General features: G+C 30.8%; 1 protein-coding gene across 1 annotated transcript; it reads right to left on the bottom strand.

The window, feature by feature from the left end:
- Window positions 1-822: 822 nt before the first annotated feature.
- On the bottom strand, window positions 823-2,015 carry LOC122298364 (mitogen-activated protein kinase kinase 9-like). The gene has a single exon (XM_043108085.1). It carries the CDS (start codon window positions 1,972-1,974, stop codon window positions 1,027-1,029), a length of 948 nt encoding a protein of 315 aa, XP_042964019.1. The 5' UTR covers window positions 1,975-2,015; the 3' UTR covers window positions 823-1,026.
- Between the last annotated feature and the right edge of the window lie 13,745 nt (window positions 2,016-15,760).

A 15,760-nucleotide genomic window follows, 5' to 3' on the forward strand; every position in this document is an offset into this window, starting at 1 on the left:
CTATTTTGTGAAGGTTCATGCATCCATCCTCATGCTGATCATATACTGATCTGGACACATTTGCCTTTTTGTGGAGAGGATAGAGATCTTCAATTTCATTTTTTCTGTAAAGGGTATGTAAAAAGTGTTTGCCTTTTTATGTTTGTATGCATGTATATGTCGAATCTGTCATGAAATGTACACTTGTTATGTATGAAGAGAAATAATAGTTATAATTGTGTAATTATTTTTAAAATAAATAAATAAATATGAAATTTAAATAAAAAAAATTAATTTTTAATAATAAAAATTATTATTTTCAAAATAACTATACGGCGCACCACTCTTGATTTCTTCTATTAGGGGATAATGTGGATACAAATTCTTAGAAGAAAATATATAATGATAAATATATATATTTTTTATTTTTTAGATTTTTTATTCCATTTTTAAGCATTTAAAGTGAATATTCTTATTTCATATTCCCGTAAAAAGTTATAGATGTTTGAAAATTATTTTAAATATTTATCTTATATTCTAGGCTCTATAATTAGTCATATACTTTTAGATATCTATATATGATAAGAGTCTACTTTTATTAATAAAACAGTTAAAAGTAATACTAAATACAGTTTAAGGAATATAAATCTGACGTATCTTCGTGAGTTTCATTTTTTTAAATTCTTGTTCGTGAGTTTCATTTTTTTAAAATAGATTGCGTGAGACTCATATAGCTTAAAACTATATAAATTATTTCTTATATAGAATTAAAGTGAATTTATCTCTTGTTAATTATTTTAACATGATAAAGATAAGTGAAAATTCATTTGATAAATGCTAAAATTGAAGGAAAATTTATGGATATCTTTATTCTGTAACAGCTGATTGCCATAGAACTAAAAAGTAGTTTCTTTCAGTGCTACAAGCAACAGAAGCTTCCAAGAGTTTGAAAGAATGTACAGAGAGCCGACTGCCATAAAATTAGAAGCCGGAGTCCAAAATTGTCAGATCCGGAAGTCCGATCCATAAACCGATCCAACAAAATCATCATCTCGGATCTTTACAAACAAACGGGTGGGTCAAAAGCTGAGCTGCCGTCCACCGCTTACTGGACTCCTTTTGCAAGCAACATTGAACGAAGCTCCGAAACTCCTCCGACGCCTGCTCCGGCAAGCTCGGCGGCTCTCCGAAACAGATTGCGCACATCAGGGCCGCCCAGTCGGGTCTCTGACCCGGCGGAAGGAAGGGGAAATGACCCAAATACAGCTCCAACAAGGTCAGCCCCAAGCTCCATATGTCACCGGCGTAGCCGTTATAGTTCCCGCCGTAGGTATCCGGGTCGAAACGTTCGGGGCTCATGTAGGCGCAGGTGCCGACGTAGGAGTTGCACGCGTCCAACGTACGGCACATAATCTTGCTGACTCCAAAATCGGCGATCTTAACCTCCATCGCATCGTTCACCAAGAGATTCGATGGTTTGAGGTCACGGTGGATGATCTTGTGCCCATGGAGGTAGTTCAAGCCTTCCAGAACCTGGCGCGCAACGTCGGCAAGCTTGGGCTCGGAGAAAGTACCATGGGTCTTGAGCAGCGAGTCGAGGGAACCCAAGTTCATGTACTCCATGAGAATCGCGATGTCGCCAGATGGCTTCTCGAATATACCATGGCAGCGGACAACATGGGGAGAATCGGTGCGTCGGAGGATTTCCATCTCCCGAAAAACCTGTCGGCGGAGGGTGGGGTCCGAGTCCGCGTGAACGACCTTGAGGGCGTACACATCGTGGTTGCGTTTGTGGCGGACCTTGTAGACGGTGCCACCATTGCCATGGCCAAGGACTTGAAGCTTTTCGAGGTCGGAGACGGAGATGGCAGCAGAGGTGGCAGTATTGGTGATAGTATTGGGAGGAAGGGGTAAAGGGAATCGAGGGCGGTGGTCAGAGAGATCGGATATGGGGAGGCGGAGATTGAGATTTCGACGATCTCGAACTACAGCCATGGGAGTTGATGGCGTCGGTTTGGATAGACAGGCCACAGGGAGTAGTTAAGATATAAATAAGTAGGAGGAAGGAGTAGTGGCAGTGAGTGGATAAGAGGGAAGGGAAGGTGGCAGGATATGAGACATTGGGCCCCACTATTTTGGAAGATTCAATGTAAGAGGGAATGTATGTATGCATATGTGTGTGCTTTATTTTTCCATCTATTGTTCCACGTGACAAAATGGAGTGCCGGCCGCCGCTATAAGTCTATAAATTAAAAAATTATTATTAAGTTTTGAAGTTTTTGTGTGGATTTTGTAAGCAAGTTGGGTAGGTACGTGGGAGGCTCCTAACGAAACAAGACTCCTAGACGTCAGAAAAAGCTAACGAAGAAAACCACGTCCCATGACAATGATTGATGGAAACATATGATGAATATAGTGGGTTTATAACAACAATGAGGGAGATCACCATGAATACGCTAACCATATAAAAATATCAATCATGGAATTTGATGAGGATATAAAGAAGAATGATTTGAATTCTTTGAAGATTTTATTGAATATTTGATGTAGATGTATTTATTTTTTTATATGCTTCGGTGTAACATTACGGTTGAATGATTTACGTGATTCATCATAAACATTTACATCTATAGATTGTTTGGGATGGAGGTCCATTATATTACGTGATTTTAGCGTCTTCATTGATCTCTAATAACTCTCAATTCAATAGAAAAAAAAGGGTTCCATAAGTTTATAACTATGAAGAGATATCAAATTAATTAATTTAAAATGCTTATGAGGACGAGACATGATGCACGCAACTTGTTGGAATGGTTTGAGTGAATTTTAATTACCTCGTTTGTTTTAATTATTTAGCTTATATTAATTCTCACGTGGCACAAATTGATCACAATCGACAAAAAGGTTGGAGCACATTTACAGCGTTTGGGAAGTAGATAAGCCATTCAAGAAGAATGGTAGGTAACACCTCATTTTACAATCATATTTGGTTTAATGACTTTTAATACGAAGCTCATGCAAGTGAACCACCTATTTCATTTTGGGATTGTCTTTATTTTTTTTTATTATTAGGGGTGGTCACTGTAACTTCTCTCTCTAGACGTGACCATAATTAAGAGTCTCCACTCGTTATGACATGTTCGGATACTAACCTCTGTAGAGATAGTCCATTACAAAATTATTTTTATTTCATACTATTTTTTTTTTGTAGTATGTATAATGTGAGCCTTCCATATAAAATTTCTAGTAATGTTATCATTTGGCATCAACCAACTCATAATATCTAACAGAAAATACTATCTATGTTTACAAAATTAAAATATGAGCAATACTACATACAATCGTAGAATTGCAAACGCCGCGCAATCGTTTGAAAAAAATAGGGTCCACATTTAAAAAGTTAGATTTTTTTTTATACGGGTCTCATATTAATTTATTTTTTTCAAAGAGACTGTACACCGCTTACATAACCACAACTATAAATATCATTTTTCTTAAAATATATGTGTTGATGTGTCAGCAGTTGAAAATGATAAAAATTTTAAAACTCAAAATTATAAAATTCAAATTAAAAAATTATGGGTTTCGCATAACCTTCCTAAATTACGTTTATCGTTGTATAAAGTAAGTGCGTGACTTCCAAAGTAAGTCAACCGACTATATCTAACTAGTGACCATTGCAAGCGCTCTGCACTCACCTCTGTCTTTGTCTTTCTATTTGACTAAATGCAACCGGCCCCGCCCGCCCCTTATTAGAATCTGGGCAATTAAAAAAAAAAAAATGTTTTTTACACCCTAAAATCTAAGCTGAGAATTGATATTGAAATTTTATTGACTACAATCTTCTCATAGTTGCAAGCTGTTCGGAGTAGAAAATTCAGAAATTAATCAACTTGTCTAGATAGAACTGCCTAATCTCGTTTGTTTTGAGATATGAGACGTGGTAAGTTGAAAGTTGAATAAAATATTATTAAAATATATTAATTTAATATTATTTTTGTATTGAGATTTAAAAAAGTTAAATTTTTTATTTTATTTTATATAAAAATTTGAAAAGATTGTAATGGCTAAGATGAGATGAGAGTTTTCTGAAAGTGAATAAATCTTTTTTTTTTTTTTTGTAAAGGCCTTGAAAAAGTCCTCGATGAGACAAAACAGGCCCTACACGTGCCCATTGTATTTGGAGAAAGAAAAATTCTATTTATAAATCGGTGTAGATAATATATTTAATAAAGTATTTATAAGAAAAATTCTATTTATAAATCGGTGTAGATAATATATTTAATAAAGTATTTATATGACATAATTTAATTTTAAATTTAAATTTTATAAATTGAATATTATCACTTAAATGATGTGGATGATGTGCTCAATACACCAGATTAAGAATAGAATAACTTTAATACTGTGTTTGGAAGATGAAGTCATTTGATCAAACCATCTTAAACTAATCATTGATGGGATCTATTTTTTTCAACTTTTCATAAAAAATTAAAACTCATCTCAATCCATTTCATATACTTAATCATATATTTTAACCTATTTACATTTAAACACATCTTAATTAAATTTATAAAATATTATATTCAAACACATATCTCAACTTCCAAATGAAGATGCAAAGAAACTACATCCAACAACCAAACAAATGTTGTTGGAAAGATTTGCTTGGGATGCCAATTTGGATGGAAATAAAGAAATATAACATCGATGTTGAAAGATTTTTCTCCTCTGAAAATGAGGTATGGGATAGACATTAAACGAGGAATATTATGGGATAACTAGATTATGATTATTTGAATATTGAGATAAAATGAAAAATTTGTAAATAGTAATGAAATAGTTTGTAAATATTAGTGAAATGGTTTGGATTAAAATATTTTATAGAATTTTAAAGAATGAGAGAGAGAAAGTTGAATAAAAATATTATAAAGTTAAAATATTGTTAGAAAATAAATTTTTAATATTATATTTATTTTAGAATTTGAAAAAGTTGAATTTCTTCTTTTATTTTGTTTAGAAGTTTAGAAAAATTGTAATGACTAGAAGAAAAAATTGAAATTTTGAAAATTTTCTATTTAAGTGTGTTTGGATATTGTGTTAATGAGATAAGCATCCAAACTAGGGCTAAAAAATGGTGAATTTGGCCTCGTTTATATAATGGGATTAGATTAGACGATTTATGAATAGTAGTGAAATTGTTTGAGTTAAGATGTTTATAAGATTTTGAAAAATAATATAGAAAAGTTGAATAAAAATATTAAAAAACTAAAATATTGTGTTAATATATAATTTTTTAATATAATTTTTGTTTTTACATTTAAAAACGTGGAATTGTTTTTTGTGTTTTGTTTGAAAGTTTAAAAAAATTGTAATGATTAGATATAATTAAATGAAAATTTTGAAAATTTGAAATTGAAAAGCATTTATATTTATAGTGTTTGAAAGGTACGATGTGATGAAATGAAAGTATCTTGATATCCAAACCAGAACTTTAAGTATCTAGGCTTTTACTAAAAAGTATTATAATTCTAAAAGCTAAATTTTTTTCTCATTAATTTTTTATTTGAAGAAAACAAAATGGGTAAAGGATTAGTCAATTTTGCCCCTCATTGTATAAGAAAATGTCTTGGCTTATATATTAATTATGTGGCCACCTTGTAGGGATCAATGGAGCGATTAATTGATCTCAATATTGATTAATTTAAAATAGGGTTCCATAGGTTTATAACCATGAAGAGATATCAAATTAATTAATTTAAAATGCTTATGAGGACGAGACATGATGCACGCAACTTGTTGGAATGGATTGAATGAATTTTAATTACCTCGTTTGTTCTAATTATTTAGCTTATATTAATTCTCACGTGGCACAAATTGATCACAATCGACAAAAAGGTTGGAGCACATTTACAGCGTTTGGGAAGTAGATAAGCCATTCAAGAAAAATGGTAGGTAACACCTCATCTTACAATTAATCACATTTGGCTTAATGACTTTTAATATCAAACTCATGCAAGTGAACCTCCTATTTCATTTTGGGATTATCTTTATTTTATTTTATTTATTTTTTAATAACATGGGGAGGGGTGGTTAGTGTAACTACCTTATCTGGACGTGACCATAGTTAAGAGTCTCCACTCGCTATGACATGTTCGGATACTGACCTCTAGAGGGATAGCCCGTCACGAAATTATCTTTATTTAGTCCTTAACTCTCTTTATTTTTCTTGTAGTATATATATATATATATATATATATAATGAATGTTATAAGAAAGTTTTATACTACACACTTTTATATAATCAACATGTGATTTATCATTTTTGTCATTTTATTTAAATACATTCATATTTAAGCATTAAGATATAAGCGTAAAATGATAAATCACATATTGATTAAGAGGAAGAATATATAATGTGAGCATTCCATGTAGAATTTCTCATATATATATATATATATACATATAAAGGTATGTGTGTGTAATCTAAAGTTATAGTTTAGAATAAGGAAAAATTTAGTTATAAGTACAATCGTATACTAATATGTGCATCAATCTAATGTGATTGATCAAAAAGTAGATTTTATTGAAAACAATACTAATTTAAATTTTAAATATGAAATAATCAATACTGATACGCAAATTAATATACAACTTTACTTATATGTAACAAAACTCTTAGAATAATACATATGAATTGTGTATCATGAATAATTAAGCTAATCTTATCCATTCACTTTTTATCGAGATACATCTAGTAATACTATCATTTGACACCAACCCAACTCATAATATCTAATAGAAAATACTATCTATACTTATAAACCAAAGTATGTACTGATGCATCAGTAATTGAAAATGATAAAAATCTTAAAATTTGAAATTATAAAAAATTTAAATTAAAAAAGAAAATATTGATAAAATGAGACTGTTACTCAATGCATATAATATTATGCATAAAACTATACATACGTGAGCAATACTCATATTCAATTATAGGTTTCGCATCAGCTTCCTAAATTACGTTTATAGTTGTATAAAGGTAAGTGCATGAGTTCCAACTTCCAACGTAATCTTGGTCCACCTGCTACTATAACTAACTAGCAACCATTGATTAGAAAAAACTAGCGACCATTGCAAGCGGTCTGCACTCACCTCTGTCTTCGTCTTTCTATTTGACTAAATGCAACTGCCCCGCCCGCCCTTATATAATCTGGGCAATTAAAAAAAAAAAAACATATTTTTTACATCCTAAAATCTAAGCTGAGAATTGATATTGAAATTTTATTGACTACAATCTTGTCATAGTTGCAAGCTGTTCGGAGTAGAAAATTCAGAAATTAATCAACTTGTCCAGAGAGAACTGCCTTATTAGGCCTCGTTTGTTTTTAGAAATGAGATGGAATGAGATAAATTGAGATTAAAATTGAAAGATAAATAAAATATTATTAGAATATATTATTTTAATATTAAAATTTGAAAAAAATTAAATTATTTATTTTATTTTGTATAAAAATTTAAAAAAGTTGTAACGATTAAGATGAGATGAGATGAGAATTTTCTAAAAGTAAACAAATTTTTTAATTAAATTTTTTTTTGTAAAGGCCTTGAAAACGTTCTCGACGAGAGAGAAGAGGCCCTACACGTGTCCGGTGTATTTGGAGAAAGAAAAATTCTATTTATAAATTGGTGTGAATAATATATTTAATAAAGTATTTATATAACATAATTTAATTTAGAAGAAAAATTTTAAAATTTAAATTTTATAAATCGAATATTATCATTTAAATGATGTGAATGATGTGCTCAATATACCAGCTTGAGAATAGAATAACTTTAATACTGTGTTTAGAAGATGAAATCATCTGATCAAATCATCTCAAACTAATTATTAATGGGATCTATTTTTTTCAACTTTTCATAAAAAATTAAAACTCATCTCAACCAATTTCATATACTCAATCATATATTTTAAGTTATTTATATTCAAACATATTTTAATGAGATTCATAAAATATTATATTCAAACACATATCTCACCATGCATCCAAATGAAGGTGCAAAGAAACTACATCCAACAACCAAACTCATGTTGTTGAAAAGATTTGCTTGGGATGCCAATTTGGATGGAAATAAAGAAGATATATAGCGTCGATGTTGATAAATTTTTCTCCTCTGAAAATGAGGTATGAGATAGACATTGAACTAGGAATATTATGGGATAACTAGATTAGGATTTATTTGAATATTGAGATGAGATGAAAAATTTATAAATAAAATTGAAATAGTTTGTAAATATTAGTGAAATGATTTACGTTAAAATATTTTATGGAATTTTAAAAAATGTGAGAGAGAAAGTTGGATAAAAATATTATAAAGTTAAAATATTGTTAAAATATAAATTTTTAATATTATATTTATTTTAAAATTTGAAAAAGTTGAATTTATTTCTTTATTTTGTTTAGAAATTTAGAAAAATTGTAATGACTAAATAATGATACTAGATGAAAAAATTGAAATTTTGAAATTGAAAAATTTTTCTGTCTAAGTGTGTTTGGATATTGTGTTAAGAGAAATACTTTTTGCAGTCGGCAGATGCAGTCAGCTGTAAAAAAAAAATTAATATGGGACCTACATGAAAAAAAAATTATTTTTATAACTTTTTATAATTCATGTAGGTCTCCCTGAATATAAAAATTTTTTTTTATAATTTTTTATTTATTTATTCCGTACAACCGACTGCACGCCGACTGCATCTGGCGACTGTATGTAGCAAAGCCCTTGTGTTAATGAGATAAGCATCCAAACCAGCGCTAAATAAGGGTGATTTTGGCCTCATTTGTATAATAAGATGAGATGAAACGATCTATGAATAGTAATGAAATTGTTTGAATTAAGATATTTATAAGATTTTGGAAAATAATAGAGAAAAGTTGAAGGAAAATATTATAAAACTAAAATATTGTGTTAAAATATAATTTTTTAATATTATTTTTATTTTGACATTTGAAAACATTGAATTGCTTTTTATGTTTTGTTTGCAAGTTTAAGAAAATTGTAATGATTAGTTATGATTAAATGAAAAGGTTAAAAATTTAAAATTAAACTCATCCAGGTAAGATCTTATGGAATGGTAATGAAAACTAATTTCCGCTGCCGGGATTCGAACCCGGATTTAGAGCTGAACTCTGAATTACCATTGTACTACAGCGGAACTTATGAGAGCTCTGGCCATAGTTTTTATTTATACTAACTATCGTGATCTTACCTATCTTGATATTCAAGCCAGACCTTCAAGTATATAGGCTTTTACTAGAAAGTATTAGAATTCTAAAAGCTAAATTTTTTGCTCATTAATTTTTTATTTTAGGAAAACAAAATGGGTAAAGGATTAGTCAATTTTCCCCTCATTATATAAAAAAATGTCTTGGCTTATATATTAATTATGTGGCCACCTTGTAAGTATCAATGGAGCGATTGTTTCAACATTATTGCTCTCAATGTTGAAGCAATAGCGTAGTTTTTTCTTAGCAAATGATTTATATAATTTTAAAATATGTAAAATCTACAAATTCAATGTTAATAGTGGATCATTTATTTTAAAATAATGCGCGAGATTTACATACTCTAATACTATATCTAATATTATTATTTTTTCTCTATATATCATGATGGTATTTTCCTTTTAATAGCTTCTTCAAAACAGCTGATTTTGATAGGAAAAAGTCCCTTTTCTTTCTAATTATTTCCTACTTTGGGTTAAACATATTCTTAATTATGAAGCTTCCTTAGCTCTCTTATTTGAGGCATCACTGCCTTTTAAAAAAAAGATATGAAGAATAATTTTCCCAAAAGCCTTTCAATGGTATTGATATAAAACTTTCCTTAATATCAACGAATATGACATTGAATTGGATTCGATCCGATTCGTTGATATTAGTGAATACAATTTAATTCTAAATCCCCTCTTATTTATTCTTGAGTTTAACGATTAACTTTGCATTTTTTGTGGAACATTTACTACAAAAATAAGTAATATTATTTTGTTTTCGTCATGTTTTTTTCTCCATTTTTCTCTTAATTTTTGTAATGGTATAATTAAAAGAGCAATGTTACTCTTCATCCTAATTTTTATTATCCTTTCATTATTTCATGATGTGGTATTTAATGATTAGATATCACTATTTATTATATTTCATTTATGAACCAATCATCTAATACTAAATCATAAGATGATGAGAAAATAGATGATGAATATATTTTTTCTAAGAGCAATGCTACTTACAGTCTCCAAATGGAGACTGCAATGCAGGTATAGGTAATTTCATCTTTAAAATTTTTTAAAATTACTAAAATATCGCTCTTAGAATGATATTTTTTTCTTTTAATAAAGAGTCTGTACATACAATCTCCACTAAATAGAATTTTTCTTTTTCTAATTTTAAATATTAGATCGGCTGCCATCCGTAGCCCAAAGCCACCGTGTGTTGCTCCTCTAGTTCAGCACCAACCCATCCATCACTTACCATTGCTAGATTGCTTCCAATAATTCAATATAAGTAATATTAGATACAAGTCATAAATATATAAATTTTATACAAATTTTTCGTAAAATTGTGGGTCCCATAAAATATAAGTTAATTTTTCATATTTTTTTATAGTGTCCATTTTTTATAAACGACTTGTACGAAATTTGTATATTTAAAACTTACATATATCATTTCTCCTTCAACATTATTATTGCGTCTTATTTTTAATAAAAGTTTTTTGTTTTGTTTGTTTTTTTTGTCAAAAAGTAAGTATTTATTGTTTTCTTAGAATATGGAGAATGAGAAAATAAGGAACCCTCTCGAATTTTTCAAAATAGGCAAAGTTCAATGCATCATTATCTATTTTCGTTGATGTTGCACACTAACTGTCTTTTATGAAGATCATTTATTTGGTATCGCCGAGAAATATGGGTCCAAATCATTTGTTTCCCCATTTTTAATCATATTTTTATGCACTCTATTAGTGGTATAATTACCATATATTTATTTTACTTTTTTTTTTTAGTTCTCCTTTTGGTTTAGTGAAATATTAATCATAAAAAAAAAAAAAAAACGGACTCTAAGAGGTTATTTCGACAGTGAGATGAGATGATTTTAGATAAAAGTTGAAAGTTGAATAAAATATTTTTAAAATATTATTTTTTAATATTATTATTATTTTAAGATTTGAAGAAGTTAAATTAAAATTTGAAAAAATTGTATTATTTATTATATTTTATGTAGAAATTTTAAAAATTTTAACGATAAAATGAGATAAAATGACATGAGACGAGAGTATTTTTCAATCTAAACTACCTTTGCAAAGAATAGTATTCTATATTTTCGGATTTATTTATATTACAGAAATTTGAAGAGAGGGAATATATTCCTTCGCGTCCCCATCTGGCTTTTCTGTGACGCTCAATTACCTCTTTAAGAAGGAAAATGGTAAACAGATTTGTACGCTCATGGTATTCGGTAGTCACTTATGTCTTCAAAAAGCAACAAGCTCCAATTGTCGGCAAGCATGGCTCTCTATGTGATACACTTACATTTGAACAGATCCCACGTATGCACTGTGCTACATCCCAGTTAGCTTTAACAGCTCGACCCTTTGGTTTATTCTGACCATTTCCCTTGCAACTTTGCCTGTGGACACTCAGCTTGCTGAAATTCCTAGCTTCATTGTCATTTTCTCCCATAACTTTGAAAAATCTTCCTTCCTATTTGATCACTACTGTATAGGACTAGAAGATTCTGCCCACACGTCATTTGATGCTGCGCAACTCCATAAAGAGTGGCCCACTGTCTCATCTCTCACATGTAGGGCATATGGGGATTGATTATTGGTAACTTTCCTATGGAACATGGTTTTCCTCGTTGAAAGGATATCATTGCTTGCTTTAAATAAGAAGTTTTTTACCACTCCTAGCACATTGATTTTCCATATTTCTTTCTGACCAACAGTTGCATAATTTTGCATTGATGATTCTTCTTCCATCTTTCTTCTTCTGTTGTGTTCTACATAGTATGCATTTTTAATAGAGAAAATTCCAAATTTAGTGTAGCCCCATAGTAGTTTATCTTCTACTCCCATTCTACTAATCGGTATACCACTAACCATGTCAGCCTCATCACTCTTATATATATGATATCCAGTATTTTAATGTATTTTTATTGAATAAGTATTTTAATTAATTTAAAAATTAATTCCCTTATTTTAAATTTATCAGATTTTTGTTAAATTTATTTTATGATTTTTAAGTTGTAAAAATTATTTTGATGTGCTTTTTTAATATTAATTATTGTTTTACAGTAGTTTATTGTTAAATTTTATTAAGTCATTTTGTTTAAATTATTTTATTTAACTCTTTTTAAAATTTATATTTGTTGGATCAGTTTGAGACCATGAGTTGGAAAAGGCTGAACCTCATTTATTTTCATTCATTTTTCTTTTTTCCATTTTCTTTTCTACTCTTTTTCTTTTCTCATTTTTCTTTTTCTTCTTTTCCTCCCCTACTCCTCCCCCAGCTCGCGCAACTCGTTTCTCCCATTTTCCCTCTCATTCTCTTCGTCCTCCCTACGTGCCTCCATGTGCCTCACTGCCCCTCTCATTCTCTTCCCCTCTAACCAGTGAATATCCCCCTCCATTTTCAGACCACCTAGTGCTATCGATAGCCACCACGAGTCCCTCCAAGCCGTGGCGTCCATTTGCTCTAGCATCGCTGTCGCTCCACCTTTGGCCACCATTTCTTCACCACTTTATCACCGGCCTATTGCCTACTTAACCCACTCATTTCTAGTTTCGATTCGTCGCCAGAGCAACCACCACGAGTTAAAATCTGATTGGGCCATTTTTGACTTCCACCGCCACTTTCGCCACCATCCACGGCCAACCACTACTTCCACTAGTTTCACCAACACCTCTAAACCATTACCTATCAATTTCAAGTTTTAGTTTGTCTCTATTCAAAAGTGGGTATTTTGAGATCCACGACCTTAGTGTGATTCACATTGTTACATTGCTTTTTTGTCACCTTTTGCAGCTTATTGATCATCCAAAAATTATTTTATAGTTCTGTAAGTATTTTCCAAATGACTTTTAAGATTTAAATATATTTCTGTATTGACAATAATTGTGATTTGGTTGGTTGTGCCGGACTAAGTCCAAGGAGTCAGAGGTCAGTTGAATTGGAGGACAGAGTTGTGTATATAATTGTTTGATGTTGGAAATTGTTGTTGTTGGTTATTTTTGATATCTTGTCGTAAGCATTGCATAGTGCATGCATGTACATGTGTTGAAAAAATGAAAACTGAGTTTTCATGTAATTGCATGCATATTCATGTGCATATTTGAAAATTTTGTTTTCAAGCGAGAAATAATTTTGGGTATATTTGAACGATTGGATCGACTGGTTTGAGTAAGAAGTATTATAGGGATTGTGGTAAGAAGAGACAATGGTAGAGTATCACCTGTGATTCCCGCCTACGGTACACGCATATGGATAGTGGTAAGCAGGGACGGTGGTAGAGTCCCACTTGTGATTTCTGCCTACGGTGCAAGCATAGGGATGGTGGTAAGCAGGGATGGTGGTAGAGTCCCACCTGTGATTCCCGCATACAGTGCTCTGATGATTGATTATTGGGCCATTTTCTAGAAAAATGTCGAGATTTGATGTTAGGTTATTTTCTGAAAAAATGACAGTTGTTTTAATGGGTTGGGTTTTTGAGCTAAAATAAGATTTTAGCATGCATGTAAAATTGCTTATTTTGGGAAAGGGTGATTTTCGGGATATATACATATGACATCATGTTCATACATTTGGTTGTTGTATGAATGTATTTTTATCTTATGGTTTGTTTGGATCGTTACTTACCTGCAGTACCGTAGATTTTTTACGCAGGTGATGAGGAGGCCGAGCCTGAGAATGCGGCTCCACCGGAGGAGTGATTGGGGATCACTTGTGGGTTGAGTTTTATTTCCTACTTTTGGTTATTGTTTTTTATTTGTATGATATTTATACATTATACTGGTTAATTGTAATATTTTTGGTACACTTATGTTTAAGCGAACTTGTATTTAAATAATTTTGATACTTAGTTGACTGACCTTATTTATTCCATTGCGTTCCTTGTTGTGCACGTGTTGCATGCACACACACACTTAACACATGGCGATGAGATGTGTGACCTGTATTGTCATCATCCAGAACGTCTCGATTCTCGACTTTCTGTAAGTGGGGGTCGGGGGCGTCACAATATATTTCTTTAAAGACACTTTCTTTCCACCTTCCATTCTCTACATCAATAAGTTCTTTGACTTTTGAATCTCTTTATAGAATCTTTATTGTAGATTGGATGCAATAAAATGATGGTGTCGGAACATACTTGTCACCCCATATTTTGATATTATGTCCATTTTCAACCCTCCATATTAACCCATTTTTAAGCAAATCCACATAAAACCATAAACTCCTTTGTATCATTGAAGGATCGTATCCTAAATTAGCCTCCATAAATTATTTTTGTTTGAAGTATTTTTCTTTCATGATATTTGCAGCCATCGAGAGTGGATTAGTCAAAATCTTCCAACCTTATTTTGCCAGCATGGCCTTATTAAAACTCTCAATGCCTCTGAAACCCAATCCTCCAATAACTTTTGGTTCCTCCATCTTACACCAACTCTTCTATTGAATTCTCTTATCTTTATGTTTATGACTCCACCGAAATCTAGTCATCAGAGCAGAGATTTTCTTAGACAAATTCCTTGACAGTTTAAAATCACTCATAGAGAATATTGGAATAGCTTGTATTACATCCTTAATAAGAATATCTTTGCTTGCTTGGAAAAGAAAGTTGTTCTTCTAGTTATTAATCTTCTACCACACTTTTTCCTTAATACACTTAAAAGTGTTGTAATTTGATTTCCCTACCATAGCTGACAGACTCAGATACTTTTCATAGATTCCATTGGCTATAGCCCCTACTATTTTAATGATCATTCGAATTTCTTCTTGCGTTTTTATGATCTTCATACTATTTGTATTTGTACTCATCAATGTCTCTGCCTTTTTTTTTTTTTTCTCATTCCAAATACTAAGCTAGCATTAAAAAGCTTGTTAATTCTACAACTTATGAGCTTGACAGTTAAAAATGTATGGAGAATAGATGGTAAGATCTTAATAGAGGGGAAGGGTTTGGCGTATATTGTATTTTTTTAATAGCTTGAATATGCCGTATATCAAGTTCAATAAGTATATCTTTCTACATTTATAGATTTAAAGATTTATAACGATCACAATGTGATTATGTGACATGAATATGAACTTGATAATATGGTTAGAATTCTTATTCTCTCTTAATTAATTTGTTAAGCTGTCTTTAATTAGTTGTGGCATTTGTTACATTCTTTTTCTAGGCAAGCATATTACATATATATATATATATATAACAATTACAACAAATAAGAGTTAAAAGGGTGGGAGGTCCTAACAATTATTTCAATTCAGCTAATATAACACAAGGAAAAAAAAAAAAAAAAGGATTTGGAGTAAAAAACTTGGCCCCTACCCATTCCCACAAAGGGAAGCCACCTGAAACGGTTTTGATATAGGCTAAAATACATACTGCAATACTATGACCAGAAGTCATAGTAGATTATTTTATGCTACATTTTGTTAGTTTGGATTGATTGAATGAGACTTTCACTATTCCTTTCTCATTATCTTTGGTTAGAAGAAACAGAAATATAA

The sequence above is a fragment of the Carya illinoinensis genome, chromosome 16, assembly GCF_018687715.1.
Source record: "Carya illinoinensis cultivar Pawnee chromosome 16, C.illinoinensisPawnee_v1, whole genome shotgun sequence".
Lineage (NCBI taxonomy): Eukaryota > Viridiplantae > Streptophyta > Magnoliopsida > Fagales > Juglandaceae > Carya > Carya illinoinensis.